Source organism: Anopheles coluzzii, chromosome 2 (assembly GCF_943734685.1).
Source record: "Anopheles coluzzii chromosome 2, AcolN3, whole genome shotgun sequence".
Classification (NCBI taxonomy): domain Eukaryota; kingdom Metazoa; phylum Arthropoda; class Insecta; order Diptera; family Culicidae; genus Anopheles; species Anopheles coluzzii.
Window position 1 is genome coordinate 121,866,894 of NC_064670.1, and position 16,431 is coordinate 121,883,324.

The following is a 16,431-nucleotide window of genomic DNA, read 5'->3' on the forward strand; positions in this document are numbered from 1 at the left end:
ATATATGCCATGCCAGCTCCAAAGTGATGGCTGGAATGTGATGAGAAATTCCAAAACAACACATTTCAGACACTTCTTGCGCGCGCAACCTTGCGAACCTGGCGAACAGTCAATATCCCAGAAAGAAGTTGGTATTTAAACAGCAGTCATCAGGCACCTTGAAGTTGTTCAAGGAATTCGTTAAAATGTTGGGAGGCAAAAACACTTACCTGGAAGACTTATTTATGGGTGTATTTGCAGCGTTGTAATGCGCAACAGTGGTGGTTCGGCGGCTCCAAGAATATTAGATGCTCACAGGAAGCGACCATTCCCGTCCATTACTGGGACTCTGGGTGCTGTTTTGCTTCGGTTTTACTTAGGTGTGCTCTCAGCAGTCTTACAGAGTTCCATTTATCGCGTTTTTACCGACCTTCGCCTCAATAAAAACTCTCCCACGCCGTGGTAGCAGTGGGAGGGATGAGCGGCAAACTTTCGCTTATCCGCCATTTTTCATCACAACCCCCTGGTACGCGCGCGTGACGTTGCTTTTTGCGGCGCTACCTTTATCCCCTTCCCCCGTTGGAGAAACCTCGTTCACACGGTCGAGGCACAGTGTGCGATGGGTTTCCTACGGCGCTGTTGGCGTATTCTGGGAGGCGTACTGCCGCGTATCAGTTGGCGCGCATCAAGCGCGCTGTGGTGCACGCAAACGCGTTTTCGGTTGGCACCGCAGGTGGCGTGCGGTCGGTCGGGCATTAGGAGGAAATTAGACTAGCACGGAAGGGTAAGGTGGCGTGGCATTGGCGTGTGTCTGAAGGCAACCTTGAAACAGGGGGCCCGATTACGGACATTAGAGAGCATCATGGCACTTGATGATGATGCTGTGGCATTACAGGAGTCGCGCATTTCGCTCCAACAACTTCCCAACGCAAGTGCCGCTCCCTCGATCATAATCGCATTTTTTTTAGTATTTGTGCCAACAGCTGTGAGACTGCTCGAATTTCCAACCCTGTAACTGTAAGCCCACCCTGTGAGGCATTCTTCAATTACCTCGCAATAAGCCGCATTGACCCCGCTTTCTTTCTCCGGCTAAGCCTCCATCTCACTCAGCCCGGATGTGCAATGCAATAATTCTTTTCGTGGGGGCAGCTCCATGCTTTGCGTACTTTTATACGTTGGCGCGGCGGTAGCAGACAGATACACAAACAAACTTTGAAAAGGAATTAAAAAAAAGCTGCGAGCAGAATTTAAAACCTCCTACACAAGCCCCCAACTCCCCCAACCCACGGTGCCGTTTGGGAATACGTTTCATTTTTCATGTGGCGTTTGTTAATGTGCGCGCGGCAAACGAGTAATCGGATGAGAGCCAACCAGCAACAAAACAAGGAACCTAACGTATCGTTTGTTTTCAACTCTCCGATTGTATGCTATATTTTCTACACGTCCTGCTTCTCTCGCGTGCCCCTCCCCGGGGTCTCTGTGCCCTTTTCCGCGCAGTCTAGTTGCGTTATTGCCTGTACATGCTGTTTGTAACAAAACACGGTCCGGTGGCGGGGTCGCTGTCTCTCGCTTTCATCGTTTATTTATCTATTTCATTATTTGGCTTCGGTGGTGCACTTTATGTGTTTGTGTGCATGACCTTTAGCGTTCTAAACTGCTCCTCCGGCTTGAATTACCCGGCCGTCGCCTGCCTGGGGATTAGCGCAAAAACCCTGTCCGGGAAAGTTACGCTGTTACAAGAGCTTAGATAGCAGCAGCAGCAGCAGCAGCGACCATGTGTGCTTTGTTAACCCTGTTCGAAGAAGGAAAGTCGTCGGTCTCGGCTTATCCTCTCGGCACGGCACGCACCTACCCTACTAACTGGCCATAGTGAGATTGGGGTGGGGATTATCATACTTGTGTGCGTGACGTGTTCTCTCTCTCTCTGTCTGGCGTTCTACAGCTCTCCTGCCCTATTTCACGTCACACACTGTCCACCGATTAATGATAACATAATACACATATATTTACGTGTGCGTATCGCGTCCTACGCTAGCTACCCTTTAAGCTAAACACTAAATAAAATAATGACGTAACGCTAAAAACAAACAAAAAATGGTGGCCGATCGTTTTAAGCTCATCTCTGCTGCCGTCCACGTGCGAGGATACTTCGTATCAAAACTTTCGGCTTTCTTAAACGCTCCGACTCCGGTAGATGATTAGCTGGGCCAGCAACAGCAACAACAGCAACAACAACCACACGCAGCTTCGGTGGTGACATGATGGTTGGGAATGGGTTGTGTCTCTCGGAGAGGATCATTTTCCATTCGAATGTGTGGTTACATTACACGCGAACACTAAATCTCACGCTAAAACCACGCACTGGATAACCCAACTACTAAGCCATATATACACACGAACTGTGTCTTTCTCGTGCGTGATCGGCGGCGGTGTCTGTACGATGAGCGGAGTTTCTCATGCAGTTGCCCTAATTGGCCAATTGTGGTAAAGCACGTGAGTGAGTTTCTGCACCGTCGTGTGGCTGCAGTCGCTTGTGTGTATGTGTGTGTGTACTTAGATGTGGTAGATCAGTTTCCTTTTAGTGATGATGATGCTCATTTAGATGATGCTGGCTATTTGGATGAACCTCATTCGCGTTCGTGTTTGTGGCAAGGTGAAAGGGATAGTACAATCGCTCCAATATTCATCGATCGAGTGGTTATGTTGATGCTGCAAAGAAAGGGTGGAAGGAGTGAGAGAGATCTTAATTAGAGGAAGCAATTATTAGATGAATAGATTGGTTAACGAGGCATGTTGACGAAACAATCTCTCCAACGCGTTGAAATCAGTTGCTCTACAATTAACTTCTCAATTATTTACTATAAATTTTGGGTTTTTTTGTTAGGCATTTTGGGATGAAAATATACTGATTTTGATGCTTTTAGGCTCCACCAGGCGTTTTGATGATTAGTTTGATGATTGGATTTCCAAAATAAAAGATGTTTTGTTAGAATTTTTGGAGCTATCGATGGGTTCTTCAAGATTTTGATATGGAGCCTTAAAGCCTCGATGTCGTCTTAACTCCATGACGTCTATGATGTTATCTTTCACTATCAAAAAGTTCATGTTCAAAATACATAGCTAATTAAACAGTGTTTGAGGCCTCTGAATACTAACTCAACAACATCACTATACAAAAACTAAAATCGGTTCATTAGTTTTCATCTGCCACAAGCTCGATGCACCGGTTTCTTCAGCGAATGATTCCAGCTTTTACTTCGATTAGCATCTTCCTCTTTCAACAGCGCTCAGAGTAAATGAGTTGCTCAGAAAAATAGCAACAACCAAACGAAACAAATTAACACAAACCCTCTCACCAACACACAGCTCAATCAAACTTGGACAGGAGGAACCGAGCGTCGGCGTACCAATTCATCAACGCTTCTCTGCACACATTTCCTGAAGATCATGCATGCAGCAAGCCGACGTTATCGTTCGTTTCGCTGTCTTGCCCAAATAAACTGCTTCCTTCTGCGAGAGATAGGGCTTGGAAAGCGGCGTGAACGATACGCAACCGGCCGCAGAGTGTAATCCAGGATGATAAGAATTAATTTCGGGTAGTCCTGTCTTGTAATCAGACCACATTGGAGGGTAAGATTCCTGAAGAGATCTTGCGACTTCTTGCAGTGTCTTGTGTATTTGCTTATCATGGACAGCACGGAATGTATTATTTTTCTTGGAATGAAAGTGTTTGAAGGACGTAACGTTGTCACTAAGGCTCTTCTCCATATCACCATTATTATGCCAGATTTCACCTCCCGCGGGGTATGTTGGATAAGTAACATGTTTTTTCCTCTTTTCTAGTTGCTACAATGAGGTCCACATCCGGCAAAAGGCGTGACTAAATTTCAAAAAAATGCTACCATGTAGCATTCATCCATGACAAATCAAAAGATAGGCACGAAACCTCGCTAAATTACCGTAATCACGCGGCCCACAATAACGAAAGTCATGTTTATTTGAGCCTCGGTAAAAAAAAAAACAAAAAAGAAGCACTAGACAGAACACAATCGAAAGCCATGCAACAAGAAAGGTTAAACCGCTCACCCATTTCCAATGCTTGGGTAGGTCATTGTGGATCACTGTTTTCCTCTCCACGTTTTTTTTGTTGCGTACAACAGTTTAGTTACTCGCGATACGTACGCACCGGAGCGATGTGTGTGTGTGTGGGTCTATCGTGATTGCTCAAAACGCTTTAAAACCCCTTCGGATCGGAACACAATGCGTGTAACAGCGGAGTGGTGGGAGGAGGGCAACAACAACAACTACAAAAAAGCCAACATTACTGTCGGACGAACACACAAAGACGCGCTACACACAGCGGAGCGCTAAACGGTGCAGCAAATCGCGGTTGCGTGATACGCAATAAAGGGCAGGGGGTTTACGGGGTGGACGCGACCGAGTGATGTAGATATTCGAGCGACAACAATGCGCCTGGAGATAATTACAATTTGTGAACGAATTAAAATTTTGTACCCAGAGGGAATGAGAGAGAGAGAGAGCTATGCAAACTGCTCTAGCACTGACCCTGCCCCTGGAGCCTGACCGAGTCACCGGGGACACACGGACATCCTACACAGCGTGAGCCGCACGCAAACAGTGCTTCTGTTTGTGTAACCAGCCTCGCGAAGTACGCAAATCAGAGATGACCATAAATAATAACCGCAGTTAGTGTGGCTGCGTGGAGAGAAGGTAGCGCAGGTAAGCTTAGACCACACGCGGGAGTATCACTCAGGCGAGGGGTAGTGCGGTTACTGTCTGCATGTCTTCCGGGTTACACTAGCCCGGCATACATTGGTTCGCGACCGGAAACCGTAAAGCTGCCGTCATTGCAGCGGTACAGCTTCACTACCGGGAGCTTATTTAGAGCAGATCAAGCCCCTCCTACCAGTGTGACACTCATAAACGGTTTATTATTGCTGTGTTTATGACAGAGTACACAGCTGTTACGTATGGCTTGATTACTAATTTGATTGCACAAAAGATGGCGCTACAGTTCATTGTCAAGGGAAATTGATTGCTACTAAAAGATCTTCCAGCGTCTTATCTTGAGAAATTTCTAGAAAGGGGAATTTCTACAGTTAATTGTCACGAGAAATCGATTGCTCAAGAGATAAGAGATTTTCTAACGTCTTATCGTAAGACGTTTGGCGTAATTACTAATTTGGTTTTTGAATAGTTGACGCTACAGTTAATTGTCAAGAGAAATAATTGCTACTAAGAGGTTTTCTAGCGCCTTTTAACGTCTTATTATAAGACGTTCGGTATACTTATTGACTTAGTTTGATGTTTGATGGTGCTACAGTAAATTGTAAAGAGTAATGATGGCTACTAAGAGATCTTCTAACGTTTTGTAACGTCTTATCGTAAGACGTTTGACATAATAACTTCGTTCTGAATTGTAATTCCTGTTTCTTCTTCCTTCTTTTCCCCTATCCCATGGCAAAAGTGATTCATGCTTCAGGCTATTCCTAACCTTGATTGGACTGCACCTTTCTACGAACCAATTGTTTGGCCGTTTTCTAAACGGCATTGGCGGTATTGGGGAGGCTAACTGTTGTGTTCAATTTTCTAAACAGTTAACCTCCCCAATACCGTCATGGTACATCATTCTTCTCCATCCTCTAATCAACCGTTCCACACACCTTCCACTTTCACACCATCTGGACGAGCGAAACGAAATAGCTACCATCACCACCCTACCCCCCAAAAATGCCCCTTCGGGCAATAAATATTCACGTGTTAATTAAAAAGCCCAATAGCGCCCTGCCAATAGCGAGAAATTCGCGTGAAATATTTAACTCCCCCTTTTGGGCGCTGGGTTATATGCAGAGAGTTTCACTACCCGCCTCGAAGGTGAATCGATTTGGCGTCCTTTACCGGATCATTAACATGAAATGAAGTTGCAATATTTTCGGAATTAGCTTCCATCCTCCGTCCATCCATCGCCGCGTCCGTTCGTTTGATTTATCTCGATGCCTTGCCGTGTATACCTAGCTTAATGTAAGACAGCAAGGGAGCAGCAAAAACAGGGCAACCGAGTAGGAAGAGACAGCAAGCATGGGAAGATGTGCGACTCTTCACTGCAAACTTTCTCTCACGGGCTGTACTCAGGCGTACTTTAATGGCTTTTGTGTTAAGATATACCCTTATGCTTAAATGTCATACGTCAAGGATTTCGCCTCAGTCTGTTTCAAACATTTACACGACAATGCAACACTTACACAATAGACTGCGCTGGAATTTCAGGCTGCGGCATTTCTGGCTGCTCTCGTCGGGCTACTGGCAGCTTCACATCACCTCATCATCATTCCGCCGGCAAAAAAAACACATTCCATCGCTGCCATATTGATCACACACACGCGCGCGTGCGGATGGCACGACCAAAACCGCACCGCTGACACTTACAAAACGAGTATGTACATCACTTTCACTAGCGCATATTACTAACATATGCACGCCGTGGGACTGGCCGGCTTTCGCTCCCTTGCTTGCTGCTTCGGGCGGGGCGCTCCCTTAGGTCGCGTGCTGTGCCGTGACACCGTTCCCGGCGAAACTGGGCGAGTTCAACGAACCGTTGACATTGGCCGGACCGGCAGGTGGTGGCGCCGTGACCGGACCCATCCCGTGGCCCGTCTCCACGTCCTGCTCGTTGTCGAAGCGCACGAAGTTGTTCTGCGTCGCTGGCAGTGGCTCCTTGCCAAACATCCGGTAGAGCACGATCAGGCTAACGAGTACGTACACGTTTGCCACTGGAGTGTAGGGAACGGAAGAGATATGGGATGAGTGTCAGTTTAATCCCCGATGGTTAGAGGGCTGTTGGGCGTGTACTTACGTATCATTACCACCAGCTGGCGCGTGTCGATCGTGCCCAGCTCGGAAATGCGCCCGGTGCAGAGGTTGATCGTTTCCTGCACGATCACCACCACACCGTCCGCGATGAAGAGCGCCAGGAAGGGGGTGATGTAAATCTTGCTTTCCTGTTGGGTATTTTCCAATGGTAGGAAAGATAAGCGACAACCGAACAAGGTCGAGGCCACACTTCCGCTCTCTTACCTTGTACAGTCCGGCCAGCAGCATTACGGATGCCGTCAGCCACAGGACCGATTCCAGCTGAATGAGCACGGGAAACTTTAGCACCGGCTCGTCTGTGCGTTGTCCCCCGAAACGGTTGAGGAAAGGGAAGAGGGAGAGAGAGACAGATGGGAAGGTAAATTCATTACTCGAAAGTTTGTCTTCAGGGGCAGCCCACAAGAGGTACATCCCGTTGCATTGGCAATAGGTTTGACGGCGATATCATCGCTCCCTTGCAGTTCCTCCGCTCCCATTGGCATTGAGTGCACACAGAGTGCCGGCGATGACGTATCATTCGCGTTGGCAAAACGGGAGCAACTCGAAATATGGAGCACGGTTGGGTTGCAACGGTTCGGGAAAGTTTGCTAATTGGACCAAACACTATTTGGCACTATTGACACTTGATGCGTTGTGTTGCTACGTTGCCAGCTACCAACAATTGGCGGAAGCGCAAAATAGTGATGGGTAAAGTTGGCATAAATTCGGAATCGAAATCGATCCGATTCCGATAAATTCGGAATCGACTCCGGAAAGTAGGTCCGCCTTGCATTATTCGGGGTCTTTCGGAGTAGTTCGGAGTCGTCCGGAGTAGCCCGGAGTCATTCAGAGTCGAAGTCGTCCGGAGTCGTCCGGAGTAGCCCGGAGTCATTCAGAGTCGAAGTCGTCCGGAGTCATCCAGAGTCGCTTGGAGTCATTCGGAGTCGGGGTCCTACGGAGTCGTCCGGAGTCGTCCGGAATCGCGCAGAATCGTCCGGAGTCGTCCGTAGTTATTTTGAGTCGGAGTCATCCGGAGTCGGTTAGAGTCGTTTGGAGTCGCACAGAGTCTTTCGGAGTCGGAGTCGCCCGGAGTCGTTCAGAGTCGTTCGGTGTCGGCCTTGGAAATAAAGGCATGTATACGAAGTTCATCCGCAAAGTGAAAGACAAAAAACACATCGGAATGAAATGCCTGAGCACAAGCACATTCAACCACACGGCTCGACTTCGAATGACTCCGTTTCCGATCGACTTCGGCCGACTCCGGACGAATCCGGCCGACTCCGGCCGACTCCGTCCGACTCTGGCCGACTCTGGACGACTCCGGACAACTCCGAATGACTCTGGACGACTCCGGACGACTACGGATGACTCTGCCCGACTCCGGAAGACTCTGGACGACTCTGGGCGATTCCGTCTCCGGGCGGATCTAGTGAATCCGTTTTGTCGGAGTCGTAATCGGACTAAAAATAGTCGGATCAGAGTCGTGGGTGCGCTCCACAGAGAGCACATCACTAGCGCAAAACCGCAAAATTTTGCGCTTCACCTTCACGAATATCAATCTCAAGTGTTTGAAAGTAGCAAAATCAATCCGCCGCGCAACATCCGCACGGCAAAGTTCGCAAACCCCTTGCGCACAGGGCTAATAAATATTAATTTGCTGCTTTTCGTTTAGTGTAGCACAACGCCGGGGCAAGACCAACCAAAACAAAACATCCCTCACCGAATCATGGCCTGGGGGATGGGAGATGTTTTTTTTAATTCGCAAAAGCACCACCAACAAACTGTGCTAGAAAAGTGTGTGCTCCAAATAATAAGCTCGCCCTATTGTTGTTGTTTATTGGTAGACGCTCTTATTATTCCTTCTCGCTTGAACAAGATAAGCAAAAACAACAACAACAAAAAAACAGCAGCAGAATAAACAATGGTCAACTTGTGGCCAGCCGGAAATGAAACTCAAGCGCAAACGGGAGAGAGAGAAAGAGAGACGGAGTGAAATCTACTGCCACCGTCAAAAAAAAAAATAAGATTAACCGCAATTGGGAAAAATAATGCAGAATTGAAGTGAACCGTTTTCCAATTATTTTGCCATTTAGTTCGGTTCGGTTGCCCCAATCCCTTTGTAACACACTAATGCCGCGCACTTCGGGAGCACTTTGGCTGGAGCGAGAATCGATGTTGTTTTGCGCACCACAACAACACAACATCCAAGCTGAATAAATATTGCACACGGCTTACAACATCTTATTGGTGGGGGGAGGGGGGGGGGGAGGAGGGTAGAAACCACCCGTCTCAAAACGAGGGTGTGTTTGCGCGCGCGCGCCTTCTTACTTTCCCAAAGCCGCAGCAGAATTGTGTCATACTTGCTCACTGGAGTGTAAGTCCCTTTGGATGACCTTTTCTAGCTCGCTGCGGCTGCTGCTGCTGCTGCACAAAGATGCCCTTTTTCTTTGTGATTGGTGAAAAAACCCCATTCAGCGCTCATCTCCCCGCCATATCTCCCGGTTACTTACACTCTTCCTCCACGAACAGGGGTTCGTCGTGCATGTCCCGGCCCATGAACGAGCTCACGATGATGACGGAGGTGAAGAAGATCGTGCAGATCGCGATGAAGTATCCGTGAAACTTCATGAAGTACCGAAAGATTCGGTTCATGATCATTGATTCCGGCATTTTCGGATGTGGTGGGGGTGCGTCTAGTTTACCGAAAGACTCGGAGAGTGTCCTCTCAGCCACAATGAGGCTACAAATGAAAATGAGTTTCGAACGGTAAAAAGAGTGCCGCCAGCAACGTTCTGCATACGCAACACGGCGACGCGGTTTTGTTTCGTTCTTCTACTTTGAACACATTTCACACAAATTGCACACAGTTGTGCGCCGTGCTCTGCTTGTTCCACACTCTAGGCGCCCTCCTCCTAGGTGGCGCAACAGAAGGCAGCAACACTACACGATCGTTTTGTTCGAACCTCAACACGGAACCACTTTACGGCAAGCATTAAACCACCAGCGGGCCAGCTAAAGCGCGGATGACTTCGTTCGTTTGGTGGGGCGTGCGGCACCGACGAGCCCTTCAGCGTGCGCTCTCTTTCGACATCAACGCATCAACGAAACAAAACGCGCTGCAAAACCGCCCGAGCACGCGCGACTCCGATCCACCACACCATTCAATGAGCGTTTATTTCCGTATAAGCTGTCAAGTGTGTTGCTGCTCCCTTGATCTCACACTCTCTCCCTTTAACACACACACAAACACACACACTCTTTCTCCGGCGAACGAGATCGAGATGATGATGATCGCTCCTCCTCTGCACCAAACACTGACGCGGTGCGCGAAATCCGGATGAAAGCACTTCGGAAATTTACGGCAAACCGCGCGGTTCAGGCAAAACACACCAGAACACAACGAAACGAAACACAACGAGACAACAACAACAACAACGAAGACGACGTGTGATGATGGTGTGTTGCGTTAGATCGATTGGAACGAAGTACGAAAGCACACAACCGCGCGTCCACACACTATGCAACCTTGTGCTGACCGCGATTGTAGGGCTCAGCGGTGTCAGCAGTTACACCACCACCAGCCACATGTGCACAGATGAGCTACCAGTGAGCTGAGGAGACGACGGATCGCGCGAACCGAAGCGACGGGGGTTATGGCGCTTTTTCTTTTTTTGGAGCGTTTGGACGGAGCCCGAACCACGACCGTCCGATCGGCCGACTGACTGAGTTATGTGCGTGTACCTTTTTCACGGGGGAGAGCGCGACGATAAACACAGCGTGTCGGCCTGTCGGTGTAGGGTACGGTGGGGCACTAGTGTGTGCCCATTAGAAACGTGTAACAAATTTGGTGGGGGGGTAATGTTTGTTGGTGAAATCTTACCAGTCAGTCCACTCAACTGAATAATCGGAGGAATTGTTTGTAGGAAAAAAAATCCTAAAAAAGAATTGTTTTTTATAAAAAATGTGGAATTTTTCATAATTTGGTCTATAATTCTAATAACATTTTTAGTTACTTGACAGTCTTCACAGGTTTTCTCACGGTATATTTTTTTATTCTCTTTTTTGGCTTGTTCCCACGATTTATTGGTATCATCCCAATCGACATGAGTACAATTAAACAAAAAAAATCTGAGCATCTTCCAAAAAATCGTGCAAACACACCCAAAAAACATTGGGAAACCCTGTAATATTAACACAACTGTAAGTGAAGCACGGTTTAGGGTAGTTTTATACTGATCGGACACATCAATGGCTTAATGCAGGGGTCTCCAAACTACGGCCCGCGGGCCGCATGCGGCCATCAAGAGCTTATAATGCGGCCCACGATGACTTTGCCAGAGTTAATATAAATATTACGTTATTATGACTTATTCAAATAAAAATGTATTTTTTACTTTTCTTAGACAAAATGAAGCTTTAGTAACACGAAACTGTATTAGTATCGTTAGTATTTTGTTGTAAAAACGAGATTTAAACGTTCACTCATCATTTAAAGGTAGCGTCAAATGGCCCTCAATATATTTATTTTTGAAGCAATGCGGCCCGCGAGCTGAAAAGTTTGGAGGTCCCTGGATTAATGCATCTTTAAATAAGCCAAAAACCAGTTAAAAATGTCAATTTATCGATCAATTCTGCCAGAAATATAACTAGAAGCTAAAATCACCCGAATGCATTATTTTGCTATTTCTTTCAATATATGTTGCTATTTTTTCTGTTATTGAAACCATCATCATCTGGGAGTACTGCAGTCATAACGTATATTATCGTGGGGCAAAAATGACACAAAAGCACAATTCTCTAAAAATGAGCATAACAAAAATACGTCAAAACAATTCAATATTTACTAAAGTGTTCCTCGTGCCCCATCATACACTATGTGGCATTAGACACACGTCGCCATCACCACTACGAGCGTGTTATTTGTACTTCTCTTTGAACCATCAATTCTCCACATTACAGGGTTGCTCAACTTATGTGAAGAGTGCGAGACCCTTTTCCATTTTGTTTGCCGGAGAATGCCGAGGACATCTGAGTAACCGTCAGGATTTCCTTCTTTTTTTACCGAATAAGGGCAACGTTTTCAAGCGTCGTGATACAGTATGAACATTCGGGAAATACTCTAACAGTCTTGGGATCATGTGAGAAACCCTGTGAAGATGATGGTACATTGCCACTCACACGACTGCACACAACCACCTTGCTGTCTTATTTGAGCGTGTTTCTTAAATGCATTTCCCTTGCATGCGCCTCGCTTCATTCATAAACCGTAGAGCTATGTTCTCTCCGTGTGGCGCTTCTTCTAATGCTAAATCTTGTCGCCCCTCTCGCCCTCTCTAAACGGTTCTTAGAGCTGTTGGAGCGGTGTTAGCATAGGAAAGCAACTGGGTCGTTAGTGAATCGATAAGAAAAAAAACACAATAAATAACTCTTCCTAGTCGTACAACTTTGTTCCAACTCTGTTTAATGGAGCTAGCACGCTTCTTGGCGTCTGATGACTCATTCATTAGCACATGTCAGGTTTACATCATTATTGAACTGAATTATAAATTGTACGTAATACGTCTGGACTTATCAACCAGCGAGTTTAATTGAGAAAAAAAAACTATAACCACCCGACAAACTCACCCAATCCCACTGTACGTGAACCAATGCCCCGGGGACTGCATTTGTTGCGCACACAGTCTAACGCTTTAACGGCGCGTGTGTTTCTTGCGCTGAGCAAGACAGAGCTCTGTTCACTACCACCAAGACACGGTTCCACCATGCTGCCGATCGTGTGCATATTTTGTGCAGCTGACTCACCCCTCCACACAAGACGTGAGAGTGCTTGCCGGCTTCACATGGCTCCCGATTGTTGGTTTCCTAACATCGGCATCGGAATGAGGCGTTAGATCTGAGGCTTTTTATTGAAAATAGAACCACAAAATGCGAAACCAAACAACAGATTATTTGCAAATTGTCTTCTCACATCCAACAATCATTCATTTTTATTTTTATTCTAATCAATGGCAATGGATAAATGACAATCTCCTATTAGTTCGGTCTATGTCAGTTTCGGAACTTTGACCGTTTAATACATGAACAAGAAACAAGATTATGTTAAACGAAAAACAGCTAATGAGTGCGTTGATAAGCCACAAAGATCATTGTGGAAAACACAAGTTTGACAACGCTGGCTTATGGTTGGACATGCTGTACTACAATGATCGCCTCACGCCTTTAGCCTTGTTGTCGCGGGGTAAAAATGAATTTTGATTTATGCAGTTGCAGCGCCACCACCAGCATGTACACGTTGACGGCTGAGGGGAGGGTGAGAAAAGAATTGCAGTATGCATCACCGCGGTAATTCAAACCAAAATTTCACAATTATTTAACTTTTTACTTACGGAGGCCGAACATCACTACGCACGCTAACACGAATTTCAGCTTCAGCCCCGCGGCAACCATCCCGATGATGTTAAGCGTTACAATTATGACCATAAGTCCGATAAACACTGCGAGGAGCAACCGTTGACGCTGGCGGTAGAGAACATGGGCAGGAAAGTGGCTGATTGAACTGGTTTCAAGAGTCGAGTAGAGAGACAGGATACAGGGACTTACCATGAGGTAGGTGATCCAGTACAGTACTGCAAGAATCGCAAACCCAATGCCCATGACGAGGAAGCCTTCCTTCTCCCAAAAGCTGGCCGTCCTCGGATTGATTGTTCGGATTCCGGTTAAGTCCACCCGAAAATCTAACTTGTACAGGCTGGCCTTCTCTTTGATCTCAATTAACCACGCCACTCCGATAAGCAGAGTGAAGATCGTGTAAAGCGTCAATATTACACCCACGGTCATGGCGTGTTTCTGGATGTTTTTGTTAAAGTTTAAAAACGTCGGCAATCCCATCTTTTGTGACTGCTAAGATTATAATGCGAAGAGTGGTGACTGGATACTACCGCCACGATCGGGTGCTAGCTGTGAACTGTTGGTGGCCATTCGTAAATCGGGTGCTGCGCAACTGCTGCATCGCAGCTGCAGATGCAGCTGCCGATTGCTGATTTAGTGGGGTTATTTCCTAACCAATGCCGCTGTGTTATCCCAATCTTGGCGACAACCAGCTAGTCGCTGGGATGATGAATCACCTCGGACTAAATGAAACAATGTTTACGCTTACGCATAAACCCTCAACAAATTCGCATTTAAGTAATTACATTTAACAATCTAATGTTTCTCAAGAGATTCTGAATGCAGAACCCAGGTTCGAACCGTCTCCAGCACCGTTTTTCGGGTCCATAAATTCTCCACTTTACAATCCGGTGCCGTGTACTTTGTCGATCACACCAATACACACAACCACTTTTCTGTCTACTTGGAACGTGTTTTTGACATGCATTTCCCTTGCATGTGCATAGCTCCATCCATACACCGTAGAGATGTTCTCTTCGGGTGACGCTTCGTGTAATGTTAATTCGTGTTAAGTTTATCGATTAAATTTTGTTCGCACAATCGTGTATATTATATGCAAACAATCTTGTGTGGTTTTCTGTTTCCTTTCGAAATGAAAGAATTGTAACGTGCTCTCACAATGGAAGCATCGCGTTTAGAATATCAAATACATCTACCGAACAAGCTAACCCGATCTCACTTGGTAGGTTGGTTTTATATTGCTAAAACGATGCGTTTTCGTACGATGATCAATAGAGGACTGATCACAATCACCAAGACACAGTTTGCACCACGGTCTGTCGATCGTTTGCATTTTTTGCAAATAATTCACCTTCCCAAACTATACCACTATTTTCCATGCATTCAAGAATAGCGTTGCAAATCTGTTACCATTACTTCAAGGGAAGCACACACACCTCGGTGCCGTATCCTTGTCGTCGCCGGGTAAATTTAAAATTGGAATGCAGTTGCAGCGCCACCGTCAGCACATATCCGTTCACGACTGTAGTGGTGAGAAAAGGAATGCAGTTTACATCGTCACCAAGGTTAGGAAAATCTACTTGAGGATTGACTCATTATTTACTTACCGAATCCGAATAGCATTGCGCACGCCCAGATGAATTTCAGCTGCTGTATCATGACGAACATCCCGATGGATAGAGCCACAAAAGCAAAGGTCATAAGTCCGATAAATATTACGAGAAACAACTGTTGACGCTGGCGGTAGCAAACACGGACAAAAGCGCAGTTTGAACTTTTACTTAGGGACAAGTAGACTGATAGGCAGGCCGACTTACCTTGAGATACGCGATCCAGTACATAATTGTAATGAACGAACTCACAATACTCATGATGAGGAAGCCTACTTTGATGAACATGATCTCCAGGTTGATCTCCTGGTTGATCTCCTGGATGACCTTCTGAATGGTATCTTGGCTGATCCTCTGGTTGATGTATTGAGTGTTGTCCTGATTGATCTCCTGGTTGTTATGCTGGTTGATCTCGTGGTTGAATGCCGAGAACATTGTATTAACCCTTTTCTTTTTACTCTTCGAAGAAAACAATTTTCGAATTGACCTCCGCAACCTGGTTGTGCCGGATCCACCATCGCCCACTGCATTGAATGACCACCCCGCATCAATTGACCTCTTGCTCTTAGGACTGAATGCTTCAGCTTTCACTTCATAATCTATTTTGTCCGATCCGGTCTGCATTTTTAGCTCCAACCACCAAGCCACTCCAGTAAGGATAGAGAATATCGCATATAGAATCAATATCACACAGACGAACGCTGCGTGTGTTCGGATATTCTTTCTAAAGTTCAAAAATACCGGCCATCCCATCTTGTGCGTCAGAGCGATGGCCGGATAGTACTGACACGATTGGGCGCTTGCTTTCAACTGTTAGCGGCCACCCATAACGAAACGGAATGGCTACACCGATTCTGCTGAAGTTGCTGCTCCCCAACACCAATATTGCTATGATATGCAAAATCGTATGATATCGGAAGGAGGATATGAAGTAGTCCGAAACATATTAGTGATGGGCCTTAATCAGAAACGGAGTCCAACCTGTACCTATAAAGTTGACATAGGGGTGGTACCATGGTGTAGTCGTCAGCTAGCACGACTTAACATCATGTCGGTCGTGGGTTCAAGTGTCATATGGGCTGTGTACAGGCCGCCTGTACAGGCCGGCATGAAGGTTGTTACGGCAAATAGAAGAAGGTTTGACCTTCTGTTTATTCGGATATTCATGACTTCCTGTGCGACTACAACGAAACAATTTTTACTCTAATAACATCAATGCTCAACTAGTTTGTGTAAAAGAAACTATATAAACCCAATATTATGTTCTACAGTATAGATTGCAATATCCGCTTACTCAAATCTGGATGGAGAGTTGCCATCACCACTACGAGCTCTTCTCGGGATCATAAATTCTCAACTTTATATTCCGACGCCGGTGTATTGCCGATCACACCAATGCACTCAACCACGAATGGTGCACGATGTTCTCTTCGGTGGGACTTCTTCACATGCGAATAAATTCGACCTTGCATACACGCAATTCTCCAAAAACCTAGGTTTAGTACTAAACAGGGTTTTTGGATGCAAAATCACGTAAATATGTAGTAAGAAAATCCTCGCCTGC

General features: G+C 46.2%; 3 protein-coding genes across 11 annotated transcripts in view; 1 reads left to right on the plus strand and 2 right to left on the minus strand.

Annotated features, from left to right (window-relative positions):
• Positions 1–16,431, plus strand: part of LOC120950107 (alpha-protein kinase 1-like) — a 72,905-nt gene that overhangs the window by 44,889 nt on the left and 11,585 nt on the right. The gene's annotated exons all lie outside the window — the stretch shown is intronic.
• On the minus strand, positions 1,378–10,600 carry LOC120950111 (uncharacterized). Its single transcript, XM_040367883.2, has 5 exons — positions 9,360–10,600; positions 7,075–7,166; positions 6,854–6,998; positions 6,243–6,770; positions 1,378–2,688 (listed from the first exon to the last, which is right to left on the minus strand). The coding sequence occupies exons 1-4, from the start codon at positions 9,517–9,519 to the stop codon at positions 6,535–6,537; spliced, it is 633 nt and encodes a 210-aa protein (XP_040223817.2). The 5' UTR covers positions 9,520–10,600; the 3' UTR covers positions 1,378–2,688; positions 6,243–6,534.
• On the minus strand, positions 12,795–16,028 carry LOC120950109 (uncharacterized). Of its 2 annotated transcripts, XR_007451800.1 has the most exons (5): positions 15,075–16,028; positions 14,865–14,994; positions 13,450–14,779; positions 13,236–13,365; positions 12,795–13,148 (listed from the first exon to the last, which is right to left on the minus strand). XR_007451800.1 is itself a non-coding variant. In XM_049605125.1 (3 exons), the coding sequence occupies exons 1-3, from the start codon at positions 13,735–13,737 to the stop codon at positions 13,069–13,071; spliced, it is 498 nt and encodes a 165-aa protein (XP_049461082.1). In that variant the 5' UTR covers positions 13,738–14,608; the 3' UTR covers positions 12,795–13,068. The 2 variants fall into 2 exon arrangements, 1 of the variants encoding a protein (XP_049461082.1); XM_049605125.1 differs by lacking the exons at positions 14,865–14,994; positions 15,075–16,028 and having other exon boundaries at positions 13,450–14,608.